The 17,780-nt window shown below is 43.2% G+C and overlaps 2 protein-coding genes across 2 annotated transcripts; one reads left to right on the forward strand and one right to left on the reverse strand.

Annotated features, from left to right (window-relative positions):
- Nucleotides 1-4,946: 4,946 nt before the first annotated feature.
- Nucleotides 4,947-6,211, reverse strand: LOC146464211 (uncharacterized). Its single transcript, XM_085130052.1, has one exon. It carries the CDS (start codon nucleotides 6,082-6,084, stop codon nucleotides 5,428-5,430), a length of 657 nt encoding a protein of 218 aa, XP_084986178.1. The 5' UTR covers nucleotides 6,085-6,211; the 3' UTR covers nucleotides 4,947-5,427.
- Nucleotides 6,212-14,099: 7,888 nt separating this feature from the next.
- LOC146464212 (uncharacterized) lies at nucleotides 14,100-16,628 on the forward strand. The gene is made up of 2 exons (XM_085130043.1): nucleotides 14,100-14,441; nucleotides 16,116-16,628. The coding sequence occupies exons 1-2, from the start codon at nucleotides 14,100-14,102 to the stop codon at nucleotides 16,575-16,577; spliced, it is 804 nt and encodes a 267-aa protein (XP_084986169.1). The 3' UTR covers nucleotides 16,578-16,628.
- The last annotated feature ends 1,152 nt before the right edge of the window (nucleotides 16,629-17,780 follow it).

The raw sequence follows: 17,780 nt of genomic DNA on the forward strand, positions 1-17,780 counted from the left end.
GCTGTGAGACAAGCTGAGGCAATGGTAATGCATTTTTTCATGGGATTGATGCCTACAATGGATTTGAATTGACGTTGAAACTGCATGCATCCTTGTTTGAGCAACCGCACATCCGATTGACAATAACTGATCAGTTCGTTGCGGAAGTGAAAGATGTAACGATTAGCCACTTGTTCTGCATGCCACGTTAAGAATTCGGCTCTGCGTTTGGGTGACATGCCATCGGGATCAAAGTAGTGCGTGTCGGGTATGTAGCCCACATACTGCTGATTGGCTTGCGTGTTAAAGAAGTGTGGAAAAAATCCTTTCTTGAGTTCGGTCAATCCAAAGGTGTTGGTAAAGTCTGATAAGGGCATGGGAAAAAAGTTCAGAGAGTCAATGAATTTGATTTGAGGTAATTCCAGGCTTAAAATTTTCGCTCCATTGACAATCTGTTGCAGATTGCTGGCATGTTGACGGTACAGTTCTTCCAAGATCATGTACCCATCATACCCTTTGAAATTGTGAGCCACCACAATCACTTGTTCGACGAGCGGTTCCTCTTGATGACTCAATTGATGCACCCAATGCAAGAAATCCGTCACGCACGTGTCTCCTTCAAAGGTGAATTGTTGATCGTTTTGATCCGTTTCGGCGCATAACAAATTGGCCACGTGATTGCCCGTGTCCTGTCTGGCCTCGATGTCAAAGTACACAAACACGGTGATGCCTTCTTGTTCATCGTCTTGTCTTTTTTTCTTTTTGGGTTTTTTCACGGGTTGAATAAAACATTTGTGTTGTCGCAAATTACACACGTTGTGACAACTGGGGCATTCACTCTCGCCACACACATGTTTGGGACCATCGCCTTTTCTCAAGACCAATCCGCAATGAGTACAGACACGGTGGGTGTGACACACAGCATTTTTTTCTTGGGCTGTCGCGGGTTGATTGGAGGACGTTTTGATTAAATGATTCACATGGCACGTGATTCCAAAGAAACGGCGTCCGCATTGTTCACAGGGTACGGAGGCTGGACCTTGTTTGGAAAACAAGGGAAAATCGGGGCAATCGGCTTGATGGCAGCAGTAACACTTGGTGCTCTGGCAGCGATGATGTTGTAGGTCATCATGAAAAAATCCCTTGTCGCATTGCAAGCAAAAATAGTTTTTACTGAAAAAGGCAGCCAGGGAGGTGATGACGCTAAAGTGTCCATCGTGCATGAGTAGCATCAATTGTTTGTTGCAAGGTGGACCTTTATGCACGATACTGTGCGCATGTTCTGCTGACACGACCACCAATTGATAATCGGGCAAGACGATTTCAAAGAGCTTGAGCGCTTCCAATCCACAAGGACCCGGTGGCACGCGCGCTTCCGCTTGAAGGGCACGAGCGCGTTCTGTTTGAATGGAACGACCTCGTCGAATCGCTTCATACATGGGATCTTGATCGACCAGGGCTTTGGCGGTCACCAGAGCTCGGGCGCAACAATACTCATCTCGATTGTGAATGGTAATGACACTTCGTTTGTTCTTGAGCAAGACGTCGTAGTTATCTGTACCAAAACGACATTTACGTTTTCCGGTGCCGGGGCGTGGCATGGTAATATGTGTCACATCCAGTTGAAGCGTATCATCCACTTCAAAGTTTTCGTTGGAATTTAACATCTTGGAGATTTGATGTAAAATTTGTCGAGCACCCGACAAGGGATCTCGCCAATCTCCAATGCTGACATTGGCCGTCGTATGAGCACTGCGTAATCGATTGGAACCCAGATAGATTTGAATGCGATCGTGTTCGGGTAAATCTTCAATTAAATCTTCAATGACATCTGCCAATCCTTCTTCAAAGGCACGCACAATGTTTCCATGACCGACAGGAAACGTGTCGGGCGTATTGTTTAAGCGAAGATGATACGAGCGACGTCGAATTCCATAACTACGTGCTTGTCGATCTCTGAAAGGTTCCAATTGAAATTGAAATTCACCTGGTCTGGAAAGGGCACCACCTTGTTGTTGATGTCGTTCAAAGGTTTCCACGGCTTCTACTAATTCTTCATCGCTGTTGCTCATGATGAGACGAATGAAGCAGAAGCCGAGCGATCTCTCTTTTATAGATCCTTGGTACCACGTGACGGTGACGACGTTTATGACGTCATCATAAAAAAGGGACCCCCCTCCCCCCCCCCCAGGGGGGTCTTTTTTTGGAAAGTGACGTCATGCCGACGTCACCGTCACGTGGTACCCTATAGACTCTATAAAAGAAAAAACGAAGAGGGACGCAGATCACGTTTTTTTCCAAGATGGAGAAGATATGTATGATTATGGACATGGAAGGTTACTTTTTACCTCGGTTTTATTGCAGAGAACTTGGGGTTCTTGGAATGGATTGGTTGACTACAAAGAGGTATTTCTATCACATGCCTATCAATTACTTGGAGCTGACACCCTCTCAAGCCACGACCGTGATGTTTGTCAAGAGACGCATTCATGGACTCCCCTTTGTACCCAGTTACATGGAACGAGCGCGTCCGTCTAAACAGTTGTATGAGGACATCAAAGAATTTTATGATGCAGCGAAGACACCAGACAAGTTTGTGGTGGCCTACAAGGGCGGTACTTGCGAAAAAGACGTGTTGCAGGAACTGGGCATTCCATTCCAGAATTTAGAAGACTTTGACTGTCCTAAAATAGAAACATTGATCCATCAAGGGTATGGAAAGGATGTATCCGATTGTGGATTTCATCACATCTATGAGCAGCAACATCTTAGTAAGGCGTGTATTCATTGCGCGTCTATGGAATGTAGCATCTTGAAAGAGTGGGTCGAGCATCAAACCAAGCTGCCCAAAGAGACACTCGTTTAAAACACTTGTTTTAATCACCAAACTTGTAACAAAGTGATTCCAATAAAAGATGTTTACAACTTTAACTTTTTCTTGGCTTGCATAATCTTTTTAACGACTTTTTCTTGAAATGTTCTCTTGCCCGGTAACTGACTAATGGACTTGATCATCTTGTCGTCAGCTTTCCACTTGTCCTGTAAACTCTTGGCTTTGGAATAATCGATGTCGTGTTGCTTGGCAATACGATCCAATCGATTCTTGCCAGGGTCACCACGCGCCAATCGTTTTTTCAATAAGGTCCCAGGTCCCAAATAATGCATGCCAGGCCAATGCAATTCGCCCACTTTTTCCAAACGTTTTTGAATGTCAAAGCCAACTCTTCCTCCTCTTTGACGACGCCGTCGAGGACGTCGTTGCTTCCGTCGTTGTTTTCGTCGTTGAGGCATGTTTATCTCTTAAAGGACAGGCGTTTCCGTATGCCTTGCTGATCCCAATCCTGCCAACCAGGCGCTGTTCGAAGGCGACTTTGAGCCAAGGGTGTCTTCACTCGTTTCCTTGCTTTGCGTACAATACGTTCGGCTGTACGTTCGGCTTCAAAGGGAATGTCTTCTCCAAAAAAAGGTAATTCTTTCGCTGCTTTGGTGCGCGTGATTCGTTTCCTGGGTGTTTTTTTAGCTTTCGCTGGCGGCGATGGAGGTGTCTCGGGTGTTGTCGTAACTGGACGTTTTCGTTTAGGTGTTACGGCTTTTAAAATGTTGCTCAGGATTTTTTGTTGTCGATTTGTGACTAAATCTTCTGCTTCATCTTCTTCTAGTTCATCGTCCTCATCCACAGCACCTGCCCTCGCTCCCATACCAGGAAGTTGACGAAGCCGTTTGAGGAGTTTTCGGAATGGAATTTGTAATTGTTGAAGACGGCTCCTTTTTTCAGCGGGTTTCATACGAGGATTGTCCAACACTTTTTTTTGGCGAGCCGCTAATTTGGCTGCTTGGGTGAGAATAGGGTCATCTGTTAATTGTCCCTTGAACCAATTGACTGTTTCGGGATCGTCTTCGACGGGGACCATCATCATCTTTTGAAATTTTCTAGCCATGAGGACAACAAGTGGAGAGCACGGTGTTTAATGCGTTCCAAAGGCGTCCACCTTTCTGCTTTTGTAGCGTTTCGCGTCTCTTTTTAAGCGAGGATCGTCGTTTTCCAATGGTGCGAAGCGAGCGTCGGTAGGGTCGTAGTTTCGCCATCGTCACGGGTGAGAGTGGTATGTTATTTTTCAAGGTATTCAATACCAATTCGCTGACAGAGTTGATCTGATCTTTGTTGGCATGACGAAGCAAGTCGTTTCGACGACGTCGGTTGGCTGTTTTCAAGACGTTTCGTAAAAAAGGCAAGTTCCGACGTATTCTCTTCATGCTTCTATCGCTTTCTCGTTCTTCTAAGCTTCTTTAAAGCAAAGGTGGCTCCTTTTATGGCTATGCCTCTGGCTAACCTTTTAGCCATATTTTTCGCCATATTCCCAAAAATATTTCCACCATAATGTCTCATTTGTTTTCGTCGAGCACGACGACGACGCTTGATAATACCTGCCATGATTAAAACACCCTCGGGGTTTGTTTCTTTTTATACTTTTTTTCCTCAACCTCCTCGACCACGCCCCCGACCGCGTCCTCGACCACGTCCTCTACCTGAAGCTCTTGAAGCTCTTGAAGCTCTTGAAGCTCTTGATCCTCCTGAACCCCCACTAGACGAAAAGGAAGTTCGGGTAACTTCAGGATTGTTGGGATCATCTTTGTAAGTGGTCGTAATGGTATTGGTGTGAGTTACACCTGCCACGCGACGACCACGCGCTACTTGTAAATTGTCTTGTTGCAATCGATCCAATTGACGCATAAGACCAGCTTGACGTCGACGTCCATTACTGGAAGGAGGTGTTCCTCCGGCACTGGATCGACCACTACTTGGGGGTGTACCACCAGGTGAACCACCTCCTCCTCCACCTCCTCCTCCACCACCACCTCCTCCACCACCACCTCCTCCACCACCACCTCCTCCACCACCACCTCCTCCACCACCTCCTCCTCCACTACCTCCTCCTCCACTACCTCTAGGAGAACCACCACCACGCGGTGTTCTTCCAGGTGGTGTTATACGTCGTCTGGCAATCACATTGGGGCGACCTGTTGGAGTCGCTGGAGGTGTAGGAGTGGCTGACAAGAAGGATGATGAATGAAATGATGGTGTCCTCATTGGTGAGGATGTACCTTGAGAAGGGGATGTGACCCACTGATCAGCCCAACTTGCTTGAGATGCTGGAGATATCGTGGGTGGAGTTGGACCCATAGGAATCGGACTGAGATTGACACCAAAGGGAGCAGGTCCTGAAGAAGGTCCAATGGGAGAAGACGTGGATACTCGAATCACATTTTCTCTGTCCATAGCATCGGTACTAACTCCAGATTGAGCCGCTGCTTGGCGTAAGAATTGATCATACCCTGACGGGGAGTCCAAATCGGGTCCTCGCAAGTCATCTCCAATATTAGCCATAAAGGATCTGACACTGCTTGGAGTAGATGATCTACTTGATCCACTTTGAATTTCTGTGATTTTCACCATGGTCGACGTTTGTACACGGTCGTATACCCTTCTCCTTTTAAAATGTTACTTTTTAACCGTTCGTCGTCGGAGGAACTTGGATGTAAATCAAAGAGCAAATAACCGTACGGGCGTTTGGTAGATTCACGGTAGACTTGAAGCACGTCTTCCCAATCGGACGGAAAGGACTGCAAAGCTAAATTGCGCACACCCAATTGATCGCGCGGGTTTTTAAAGGCTACGATGTAGTGTGCATTCCTAGAGATGGTTTTGGCGTATTTGCCTGGAGGAAACATGTCTTGACACAGATACAAGACGGTCACATTACGATGATGCGAATCTTTGGTAAATAAATCCAAGACGCGCTTGTCATTACTCCCTTCGGCCATGAGATCATCCAACACTAAAATGCCACCTTTCTGTTTTCCGAACCATTGATGGAGTTGATCCGTGTCGGGGATGCCTTCATGCATGCGGATTCCCTTTTTCGCCAAGTTCTTGAATTGATCTTGCCAAATGCCGTAGCAATAATGAACGTTGGGTGGACATTCTTTGAATAAAGTGGCTTTTTCTTCCAATATCTTGTCCACCAACCAGGATTTTCCGCACGAGGAAGGACCCACCAATAAAATGCTACTTGGAGAACGAAAATAAAATGCATGACATTCCATTTTTTCAACCAACTAAATGTTTAATTCCAAGGTATTTTCTTTTTATACATCCAAATCCACTTTACGGAAGTTACTTTGTTGTTTGGGATTCATTCCCAATGTTTTTACATACATTTCATTGACAATTAAACGTTCAACTTGATGGCCTACTCGATGATCGTTCATGACATAATCTCTGTCAAAGCAGTCGACAAAATCTTTCATGGTTTTTCCTCTGGCTTTGTACTTGAGGTACATCAAGGCATAATGCCCACAGGCATTGGAATCCAACGACTGCAAGGGTACTCCGTTGCATACAATCCTTTCGAATTCTTGCCGATTCAACCAGGGAACCAAGGCGGACCGATACCACGACAGAGGTATTCCATAACTGTCCATCACTTCACAATCCCCTTGGTGCGTGTAAAAGGCGATCCAATGGCTTCCGGGCTGATCGTGCGGATCCGTATTGACAATGTAAGCTTGAGGTTCGTACAAATCTGGTTTGGAAGGTAAACGATCCGCGGCAAAAACACCCACAAAAATAGATTTGAGATGAGGGTCTTGTTTGGCCAGGTAATCCAACTGTTGCGTGGTCAAGGCTACTAATTCCATTAGGACTGGTAGATGTTGTACAGGACAGCGCCGTTGGGATCAATGTGCATGACATTTTCAAACTCTCCATATATAATCACATTGATGACGTGAGTGGTGGCTGCTCCAAACAGGATCTTGATTTTGACATCTCCCGATTGCTTAGGATTTAACATGTCCAATCTGTCTCCACAGCCTGAGGCCACATTGTCAAACATGAACAAGGTGGTGGTCTTGCCTTGTCCCCAGTGTTCTGGTTGGATCATGAATCCATGTTTGAACCGGGCACAACTGGCTTCTATCAACTGGTTGTAGATGTGTCCATCCAATTGGCCATTGTTATGATTCATTTCTGTGATCTGGTAAGGGTATTCCTCACCTCTCACAATCTGACTGACTTTGGTCGCTGCAAATTTTTCAAAGCAGAAAGGATTTCTTGTATAGGCGCCATGATACGCTTCAGAATGGACCATGCCCACCACCACACGATTGGGAATGCGTCCTTTGAAGATATCTGTCTCCTCAAACATTTGCTGTCCAGTTGGAATGGAGAACACTCGGATCTCGGATCGGACTGTGGGGTACATGACCACTTTTCTATCTTTTAGTCTCTCTTGAACCACTGTGTTGTAGAGATCGTGCCTCACTTTCACATGACACATGTGAAACGTGACTTTCAAATCTTCCTGGGTCAATCTGACATTAGCATTACCACCATGACCAATCATGAAGAAGTTAGGCTTATTTAGATCCAGCTTGATCCTCAAATGTACACCTGGTACAAGCAATTTGTTAATGTTGAAAATGTCTGCAAAGAGGCGACCTGTCAAAATGACTTCATTGCCATCCGCATACTGGGGTCTTAGGGCGAGTCCTCTTCTCACTGCAGCTTGAGCCTCTGAAGACAGAGCTTGATGATCATTATGCCCAAGACCAGCATTGTCTGCAATATCCAATATATTGGCTGTCACTGCGGGGGGAAAGTCCAGAGCTGGGTAAAATCCCGCGTTCTTTAGAAATGTCTTGGTGTCCTCTTGGCTGTAGTTCAAGATGGTTTCCAGGTAGGCTTTGTAGGCATACGTGTCTGTTTGCTCAGTGATCAAGACTCCATTGACCCAGATGCTGGGTTGCTGAATCATGGTATGCATTAGATTGGGTGCTGGGAAAATGGTGTGAGTATCATCTAAATTGACTCCTGCTCCAGATTTTAATCGAACCTTGAAGGAGAAGAAACTTCTCGACAAGTCCGTGTAATCCATACTGGGTTCAATTTGAAACTCCACTGGGTTAATGCTTCGGCTGGTCGGGTCGACATCTCGAATGCGAAAGGAATTGTATTGAATGTTGGTAGGCGGAATGGCAAAGAAATCGGACGATGAATCTTTCACAGCTTGAGAAGCTGGATGAGAGGATTGCGCTTCAGTCATGGTGGCTGAAATGATGAAGATGAACAAAACGATCTCCTTTTTATACTGCCCAGGGTCTTCGATGAGCTTTGTAATGACCTCTGGCTCCCACGGCACCCATGCGTTTGTACTGTTTACTTCGCCCCAATTTGAAACCTATTTTGAGACCTCCTTTCACGAGATCACCCAACCCTATGCCTTGACCACGTTGTTTCTTTCTTCTTGATCCGGCTCCTCCTTTCCTTCCTAACACCAAGCCACTCAATTTTCCTCTTTCACCTCGTCGTCTTCTTTCCATCATGTTTCTTTCGTTTTCTTGAAATTTTTTGATCCAAGCAGGATCGACACCAAATCTACCACCTCGTTGACGTTTTCGTTTGGTTTTTTTTTTGGAGGCAACATCTGTCATGGCACCATACATGGCACTATACAACGTGGGACGTGACACGGGCGCGTACGCATCCATTTTTTTAACCAAAGATATCTCGATGACGTCGTCTTCGTTGTTTTCTTCTGGCTGGACCATGACGACGTCGCCTTTTAAGGGCTCCCCCACGCTGTCTGAAACTCAGGTTACGAAGAGAACGTCGTCGTTTTTTACCAAGGGCACCGCCACGCATCATTCGACTGACTTTGCGTCGTCCTTGTTGAATCACATCTTGCAGTTTTCGTTTCGCAGCGCGTTTGATTCTTGGTAAGAAGGGCATGGCTTGACGTTTTAGCATCTTTAAGATACCGCCAATACCCCTCCCACCATTTTGATCCGGTCTATAAAAAGTTAAGTCACCTCCACGCATGTCTCTCTCTCTGATTTTTTTATTAAAATGAATGAAATCACATTTTATACATGTTCTTTATATAGTTTTCAGTGATTTAGACGCCTTTCAAACTTGAGAGTCACAATCACATCACCTCCAAGGAAATCCACTAGTTTTCCATCCGTTTCTGTCATGGCCACTTCGATGTCATCGATGACATTTTTACGAATGGGTAGAAACTCTATGTGTCTTGGTTCAAAGTAAACGCGACCACGTCCTTTGGCATCAAACACCACTTCTCTGATCTTGCTGGTGATCTGATGCCCTACCACTTGCGTCTGATTGGCATCGCAAAAGACAAACAAGCTTTTGACAGGGCTGCCAAAATTCATGATGAAATGCTCATTGATGTGGGTCATTCTCCAATTGCTCCAGCACGTCAGTTTCACGTAAGCTTCAGTTTCATCGTGTTGAGTGGTATCAAAATCTTTATCCCCTGGGAAAACCGTTTGCCAAAACTTGTTGGGACTTGGATCGGGAATGGTGGGTTTGTCATAATGTTCAATGTGCAGTCCATAGTCCAGATCATAGACATCCTTCAACTGGCCCGTCTTCGCATCTTTGATTTTTTCCACTTTGATGAAATGAAACGCCAACGCAAAGGAAAGGCTCATATAGATATACACTTTTCCTTTGTCTAGGACATCTGTGTTGTCAATCAGAAGTTCTTGCTGTCCAGCTCGTTCTTGCCACTTGAACATGGGTCGATTGGTTTTACCATCGGTGTTGGCCCATCTTGTTCCAGGGGCCAGATCGAAGTAATAATTGAAATCAATCCAATTGAACATTTTGTTGAAGAGAGACGTACCATCTTGCACGCGCGGTTGATCATCCATCACTTTTTTTGCTTTTAGATTGTAGTGTTTGTTCTTTGGTACGATCAGATTCATACCAAAGGGAATTTTACCAAAGACATCGGCTTTCAAGGTCGTCTGCACATCGGGAAACGAAATGCTGGACAGACCCACTTCCCAATCGTTTTCTTGAAAGAACAACTGTTTGGGCAACCGTACCTTGTATTGGTTCGGACGATTGTTGGGAAAAATCTTCTTACTGGCAGTGCTTGGTAATGTTATGTAGAAGCTCATAATGTTACCAAATCTTTCTTGTTAATCCAACTGTTGTACTTGCTCGGCCAACCTTTCCACTGAATGAAAACTTGATTGCCGCGCTTCTTTAATACTTTTTCGACACGGAAAAATGCGTCTTCAGCAATGTTGACTTTTTGTAGATCCGGTTCGTAAAACGTGCCTTTGACCGCCGTGCCGTCGTATTCTTGAATGTGATAACTCGGGACGGGACCTGTCAAGCGTCGTCGAATGACAAACACTTCTTCCGTCCATCCTGGCAGATAACTTTTCTTAAAAACACGTCGGACCTTACTCAAGCGTACTTTGTCTCCCACTTTAAATTTAAAACGCGTGGTAGGACGCACACGTGTGGCGTACAACGTTTTCCATACGCGTCGATCGTTTTGCATGGTCACGTCTTTAGGCGGCATGCCAATGGAACGATGTTTGGCTGCATTGTACCCTTGAACCAAATCGGGTAACATGGTGATGTACGTCAACGTGTTCTTCGCCGTCAAAGCACGGTACATGCGTGCCTTGAGTGTACGATTAAAACGTTCCACCGTGGCGGCTTTGGTATCGCCATGCGTGCTGAACAGATGAATGCCTTTGTCTTTTAAAAAATCCTGAAACGTTTTATTGTAAAATTCACTGCCCTTGTCCGTTTGCAATTGCACGGGTTGACGTCCTTCTTTGAAAATCACTTCAAAAGCTCTTTGGAGTTCCTTTCCCGTTTTGTTCTTAATGGGAATGACCCAAGCGTATTTGGATAACACGTCAATCACCGTCACCAGATATTTGAATCCTTTATTTTGACGACTCATCTTTTGCATGTCCACCAGGTCCGCGACCCATTGATGATCGATGCCCAAGGCTACCGTGGGATTGGTCGCATACCGTCGTCGCACGGGTTTGTGAAGCGTGTAAGGTAAATTACGGCTCAAGATGGTTTTAATTTTGGCAAGAGGTACGCCAGTCGCTTTTTGCAAGCGATCCAAACCACCATAACTTCCAGGATTTTTGGCATCGTAATAGGTCTTGATCACCATACGTTCTAAACGTTTTTCTTTGTCTATTTTCCGTTTTCGTGTCATTACAGTGCGGCGACTCCTCGGGTGAAAGCGACGACGATGATTTTTCTCAACAGCAATCCTGTGATGTTCCCCAGAAGATTAGCAAACGATGGAATGAGATGAGGAAACTGATTAAATACCCATTCGCGATGTTCCTCGTAATCATCCAAAGGTACCGTGAGACGGATCCCTTCCATGTGAACGATTAAATGCATCGGTGTAAACGTTTCGTTGAGCCTTTTCTTTTCCTCCATGTGATCGAGTAATTCGTCTTTAGGATCAGTACAACCCAGTGTATACGATTGAGCATTCGCAAAATCTTCTTTGCGAACACCTCTGAGTCTTAAAAGAAGACGCCAAAGGACTTCCTTCAACCTTCGTTTCCAACGTGGTATATATTGCACCTTCATGAATATTAAAAATAGACAACACCTACCCACTACTCTACCTACTTTCATTATAAAATGTAACTGAGGTTGTAGGGGTCAATCCTTTATATAGTAATATGCCTCTTGACTTTGATTGACAGGCATGATCGCTATATAAAGACGACACCATGTCATTTTTTGGTCAATGCGATGGGACGCAGTCACGACGTTTGGAGACAGCTATTTGGGGTCAGCAAAAAACCGCCCGTTCCAAAACCGTCACTTCGAACGCGTTTTCATCAGTCCATCGACAAAGTCTTTGGTCTACGCAAAAGGGAATGTGTGAAGAAGAAAAACTCGTTCGAAAAGAATGGTTTGCCATGCAAGATGTCTTCAACGAACAAGGACACTTAATCCCATTCAGCAAATTTTATCAGACCTTATCTGAACATCCATGGCGCCGCTTATGGATCATTGCCATTCTACAACTTGTTCATGCGGATCAAGATATCGCACCCCCCACTGAGCCGGTGTACTCAGAATCCAGTTTAGCCCATCTTCGAAATCTCAGTCACAAAGTGCGGCAAGGTCTCAATAACTTATCGTTCTTACATGTCTATCAAACATGGCGTACCTTGTTAACAGAAAATGGGTACGTTCATCCCACGTGGAATGTGACCGATTGCGAATTTACCAGTCACATGACACACGCTAGCATGTTGACGTGTCGCATTCTGGAAGAAATCCTGTCATTCAAGCGTCAAGAATGTTTTTTCACCTATGAGCTGTTAGGATTGACGCATATCGACATGGATGATGTCTTTGATTGGTTAAGAGTTGAATTAAGAGGACGTGATTGGTTGGGCATCGACATACCCGATGGTGCAAGGTGTGATGGGAAGGTACTCAAACCTATAAAAAAGATGTGCAAGCCCGATGTGTTCTCTTTTGCTGCTGCCAGAGAAGAAGAAAAAGATCAAGAATGAGTAGTAAAAAAAGACCTCTTGAAGCGATGCAAGCCATGGTGGATGGATTAGCAACGCCCGAACCCGTCAAACAAAAAAGAAAAAGCAACAAGGTAGCAGCCGCCATTGTAAAACCACAACAACAACAGCTGCCACCACAACCACAAATGATCAGCGTCTCGCCCACGGCTTCTTCGGCGGTGGACATCATTACGTCAGAGGAAAGTGATTTTTTAAATCTACTTATGCAAGACATCAGTAGCAGTAATGAGACCAAAACGACCACCGTGGTGATGGAAGAAAAAAGTTACGATTTGACCGTGTGTCCGTTTCACAAGTGCAAACTGACTGTCTTTGAATCTCAAAACGGAGATGAATACGTGAAATGCCAAGTGGAGCAATGCTGCCTATTTAGTAGCATGGAACGATTCCAAGATTACATGAAAACCGTGAATGAAAAATTACATCCCAGTTACTTCAAGATTGGAGAACTTGTTTGCAAGTGTGAGCAGCCCGTCACCCTGAGGGTCAGCCAATCAGAGAAAAACCCCAACAGACCCCTCTTTGGATGCAGAGAAAAGGACAAGGAGGATCAATGTGGATTTTTTCAGTGGGGCAACATTCCCCTGCTAAAAAAAAACAAGAACGTTCAAAAAAAAAAAATCCCCTAAAAAAGCATGGACCCTGTTGGAACATTTTTATTCGTCTATTTTTAATTATAACCTGTGGCAGTGTGTTTGCCCTTTTCTGGTTCTTCCTTTCTGTTATTATACCCAACATGATGAAACCCCAATGATCAACAACCATGTTTACCATTAAACAACGTTTTATTGACAACCTCTGTTTACTATTTACTGTTTACATGATCGCTTAAACAACAACATTTCCAAGGGGCTTGAGTTTCATTCTGGAATATTTCCTCAATGTTTTTTGCCCGTTCCTGAACAGACGTTTGTACTTGCCAAGTTCGCGACGAATACATTTATAAATGTACTTAAATTTAAACCATTGCCATTGTCTGGGTTTAGTGAGTGGTGTCATGCCCATGGGAAGGCGTTTCAACTTCATCTTGATGATCTTCTTGTTAAGTTCTGGATATAAACAAAGTTCTAATAAAGTTTCAAGTTCCTTTACGGTCAATCCGGTAACACCAGTCGGCATAAATTTACGGTGAGCAATGGAGAACCTCCAAAACCTGTCGTACACGAACGTGCACATGTCAAACAGGTTTCTTGTTTGAATCAGCATAATCTCATCCCACCGTTCTGGATCTCTGGTAAAGTTTTCCTTACGGTCAATAAAGGACTGAATATCGTCGATGGAATATTTCACGTCACCCGATGCATCGTATCTATATCTTGCCAAGCCTGCATCTCTCGCATCATCGACAGCCTCGAAGATGGTCACTTCGTCACTTAACGGAATCACATAGTTGACGTCTCTGAGTACAAAGGGTTCATGAACGGGATCCATGATGGAAATGACGACTGAGCGCTGAACCTCCTCTTATAGTCTCTAGAATATGATGTCATCATGACGTCAATACCCCACGTGACCCTAAAAAAAGGACGACCCCCCTCCCCCCCCCCCCCCAGGGGGTCTTTTTTGAAGTGACGTCATGCTGTCGTCACCGTCACGTGGTACCATGCCAAGTCTATATAAGAAACGCTCATGCCCCTGTTCGACACTCGTTCCAGAGCTGCCTTGATCCAGTGATTGTCAAGACGTGACGCAGAAAAAAGATGTCAAGACAAAGCAAACGTCTAAGGTTAGAGCCACCTGAAATACAAGACTTAACCTTTACCTGTTTTGTTTGCCGAGCCTCTTCAGATTCCTGTGCGAACAATGTGATTCGTATGCAATGTTGTAACCAGTTTGTCCATGGCACATGTGCAACACGATGGGCTTCAAGCCATGATCGATGTGGACTTTGCAGACAGTCCCTAAGAGCCACAACAGCCGTTGCTGTCCAGCCCGTTCCTGTGGGTGTAGCGCCTAGCCGAGACAACATGACGCGACAGCAAGTCCTGGATCGCTTACGGGGATTACTCAACTCGGAGGAACTGCAACGCCAACTGGATCGAGTAAGAAGATTATTGACATGCTTGATTTTCTCATGCGCTCTTGTCATGACATTATTGTTCTTATTGTTAGTATTGTTAGTATTGACATTATTCACTCTTGTCGTGCGTATTACGTATTATTACGTAGTATTCGGTGCACTGAAAAAAATGTATTTTATTTTTTTCAGTGCACTGAAAGACAACAACGAGTACTATGGACAGTACATTCCACGCTAAGTCATCTTCTTTCCAATGATTTTTTATTAGTGGTGATTGGGAATCGTTTATTCTTAACCATGATGGACCATATCATTACCAATACATTTGTTGATCCCTCCATATCAGAAGAATTAGAGCTCTTGTACCAAGAACTTCATGTCGATGAAATCGAAGGATATTTTATCCTTTTAAAAAAATCGATAGGTGGTCTTCGTACCTACGGCACTGTCTTAGACTTTAGAGCAGACGATTTTACCGGAACGCCTTTTGTTTTTTCTTAGCTTTCAAGGGAAGATCCTGATGGAAATTGGATATATCTTAGAGACCTTCATAGACATCTTAATGGAGAAGACCTTTACTCCCACGATGATAGTGATGATGATGAATTGCATATCGATGACATTGATATCGATGTCGTAAGATATCGATATAGAACGCTTAAAAAATATAGTTACATCTTCATATATCGTACAATGAACTTTAGACGAATAAGACTTTTTAAATGGCCGTTACTTGATTCTTCACCTCCACATATTACCATTTCCGTTGACATTTCATACCTTTAATTTAATTTTTAGCTTGAAGAAACCTTTCCAGAAGGAAATTGGAGATATGCTCGATACTTGAAAGAACACCTTGATCGTGAAAATCATTACTTGGTGATAGATAAAATAAATTATGTTTACAATCCTTACTATAGATCTAGTTGTCTATGGATAATAGATACCTATTCAAGAGATATTCTTTGTTGCTTAAATAGCGACTTACTTTACTTTACTTTTACTTTTACGGATGCCTTTCCTCGCATCACCATGTTTGTCTATATCCATGAAAGTCATCCAAGCGAACCAAATTTTAATCATTTTAACGTAGGCTATGGCATCGGATTATTTTAGTTTTTTCTTTTTTCCTAGCCACCTCATCAAGTTGTTATTTGCGTATTTCAAATGAGACGTGAATTAATCATCACCGCAAGAATAGATACAAGACCCAAGTACATACTCATATTAGATACCAAACGACTTTTTTCCATTTTTTCTTTTTTACTAGCTACCTTTCATATTTGAAGGGCGTCACAGATTTGAAGCATGGAGTCCAATAGGAATAGCAAGATCACTTATCAGACAATATAATAGACAACAAACACCCCCTTTTGTAGATCATTATCGGTGTGGAGTAAGAGTCCGTCATCTAAGTGAAGAATATGAAACTCTGAATGAAACTCTAATGGATTTGCGGAATCGAGCTCCACCCTTTTGGTATAGGCATACATCGATATGTATTGAAATCACTGTCAGAGGTCATAGATGTACCTTGCCATTCATCCTTGAAGATGTCAAAACATTCATGGCAGTCTTCATACCTAATTACAAATTTTTAGTTAATTTATTTTACTATACCGAGGGTGTACCTTGCACCGGTAACTGTTTTCAACATTCTAAAAGACTTTATCCTATTACTTGTTATGTCCACTAGTTTCCCTTCGTCTTTGGAAGAGAAGAAGATGCCTTGACTCCAAATTACATCATAAGTTGTCTCATTGAACTATACGAAGATCACATGACTGTAGAACCCAATTACGAAGAATATGGGGGTATTGACTTGCACTGTACAAATCAAGATGGAGATCTCTTTTATTGGACTTTTAATCATAGAGATAGATGGATAAGAACGTCAGAATGCATGCATATGGAAATTGATGGTCATTTTTGTTACACGCATGATATAGCTTATGATTTAAAAGCATTCATGGGATTTCTTATTCCCACTTATTCATTTTACATTTATTTAGACTACAGCATTTCACAAGCTTATTACCAAGGCCGATGTACAACTAGATTCACTACACACACCCAAAACTGTACTCAGTGTCATCCTGGGAAACGTGAATACACCCTCGCTCATCTATCGTTTCGTTCTCCTTTGTCTCCATTTTAGTTTCCGTTTAAATTCTGGATTCAAAGCAGACATCGAAGCTTGACACCTGAATCCTTCATTCAACGACTCATTGAAGATGTTGATCATCCCTATACGATACGGCATGAATGTGAAATCAACCTATACCACGAAGTAGTAATCAATCCAACTCAATCGAACGAACGATTTATAGAACGACGACCATTAGTTCGACAATTGATTCGACAATTCACGCTCCAAATGAAAATCAAAGGGTATCTCTGTCACTTGCCATACATTTTAGATGATATGGAACAATTCCTTTCATTTCTCATTCCAAACAATTGTTATTATTGTTTTTTATGTTTTGAAACGGATTTTGATGATGTGGAAGAAGCGCAGGACTATCAATATAGACCCTATGTGATTGATTTTTTTCAATATTAATTTCAGCATCACATCCGATTTGATGTCAGTGATGAATGCGATGACTTTGACTCCGCTCAATCTCAATTTCCCATTCTATTTGGACTAAACAGAAGAATCAGGCAGAATGTCTTTGCCTTTACAAGAAGATTATATGAAGATTATCAGCAATCCATTTATCAAGCTCATTATTGGCCTGTGGGTATTGCTAAAATTTTCAGAACAAGGCATAACCTACTATGTCAGTCGTTAGGATGGCACCGACGAGGACATCGAACCGCATTAAGTCAAATAGCTATATCTATCTATATAGATTACAAAGATTGTAAAGAAGAACAGGTCGTTTACGATGATATGATGCATTTTCTAGATTATCTCTTAGGAGGCAATCACTATTATGCCGAAATTTGGGCACGTCCACTTCTATGTTCTAGGTTCAATACATGTGCATGGCATAGGAATAGTATTATCAAAAATTATTCTATTCTCTCTGGTCATGACTTTTCTGATTCTGATCATGACTTTTCTGATTAAGTTGATTTTGACTTTGGTGATTTTTTCAGACGGAAATTCAAGAACTTGAACTTGTTCATCATACCTGTATCCGATTGGATATCTTTATCAGGGCCATGGAACGTTTGTTTTTTTCAGGATTATGAAATATTGACTGATATCCAAGAAGTTTGCCATATCTTACGCCTGTTTGATCATGCCTATGATGAATACTTGATTGGACATCACGAGGATATTACAGAAATCGAACTTTACATAAGTGTCACATGTAATAACATCAGATTTCCTTCAAGAAATGATACAAGA

This window comes from Pavona decussata, unplaced genomic scaffold (assembly GCF_977016875.1).
Source record: "Pavona decussata unplaced genomic scaffold, jaPavDecu1.1 SCAFFOLD_167, whole genome shotgun sequence".
In the NCBI taxonomy this organism is placed as follows: Eukaryota; Metazoa; Cnidaria; class Anthozoa; order Scleractinia; family Agariciidae; genus Pavona; species Pavona decussata.

Bases quoted from the DNA above. Each gene is read 5' to 3' on its own strand.
- LOC146464211 (XM_085130052.1), bottom strand. From the start codon at position 6,084: ATGGAATGTCATGCATTTTATTTTCGTTCTCCAAGTAGCATTTTATTG.
- LOC146464212 (XM_085130043.1), top strand. From the start codon at position 14,100: ATGTCAAGACAAAGCAAACGTCTAAGGTTAGAGCCACCTGAAATACAA. The intron at 14,442-16,115 runs GTAAGAAGATTA...TATGTCCACTAG, and splicing joins TGCAACGCCAACTGGATCGA to TTTCCCTTCGTCTTTGGAAG.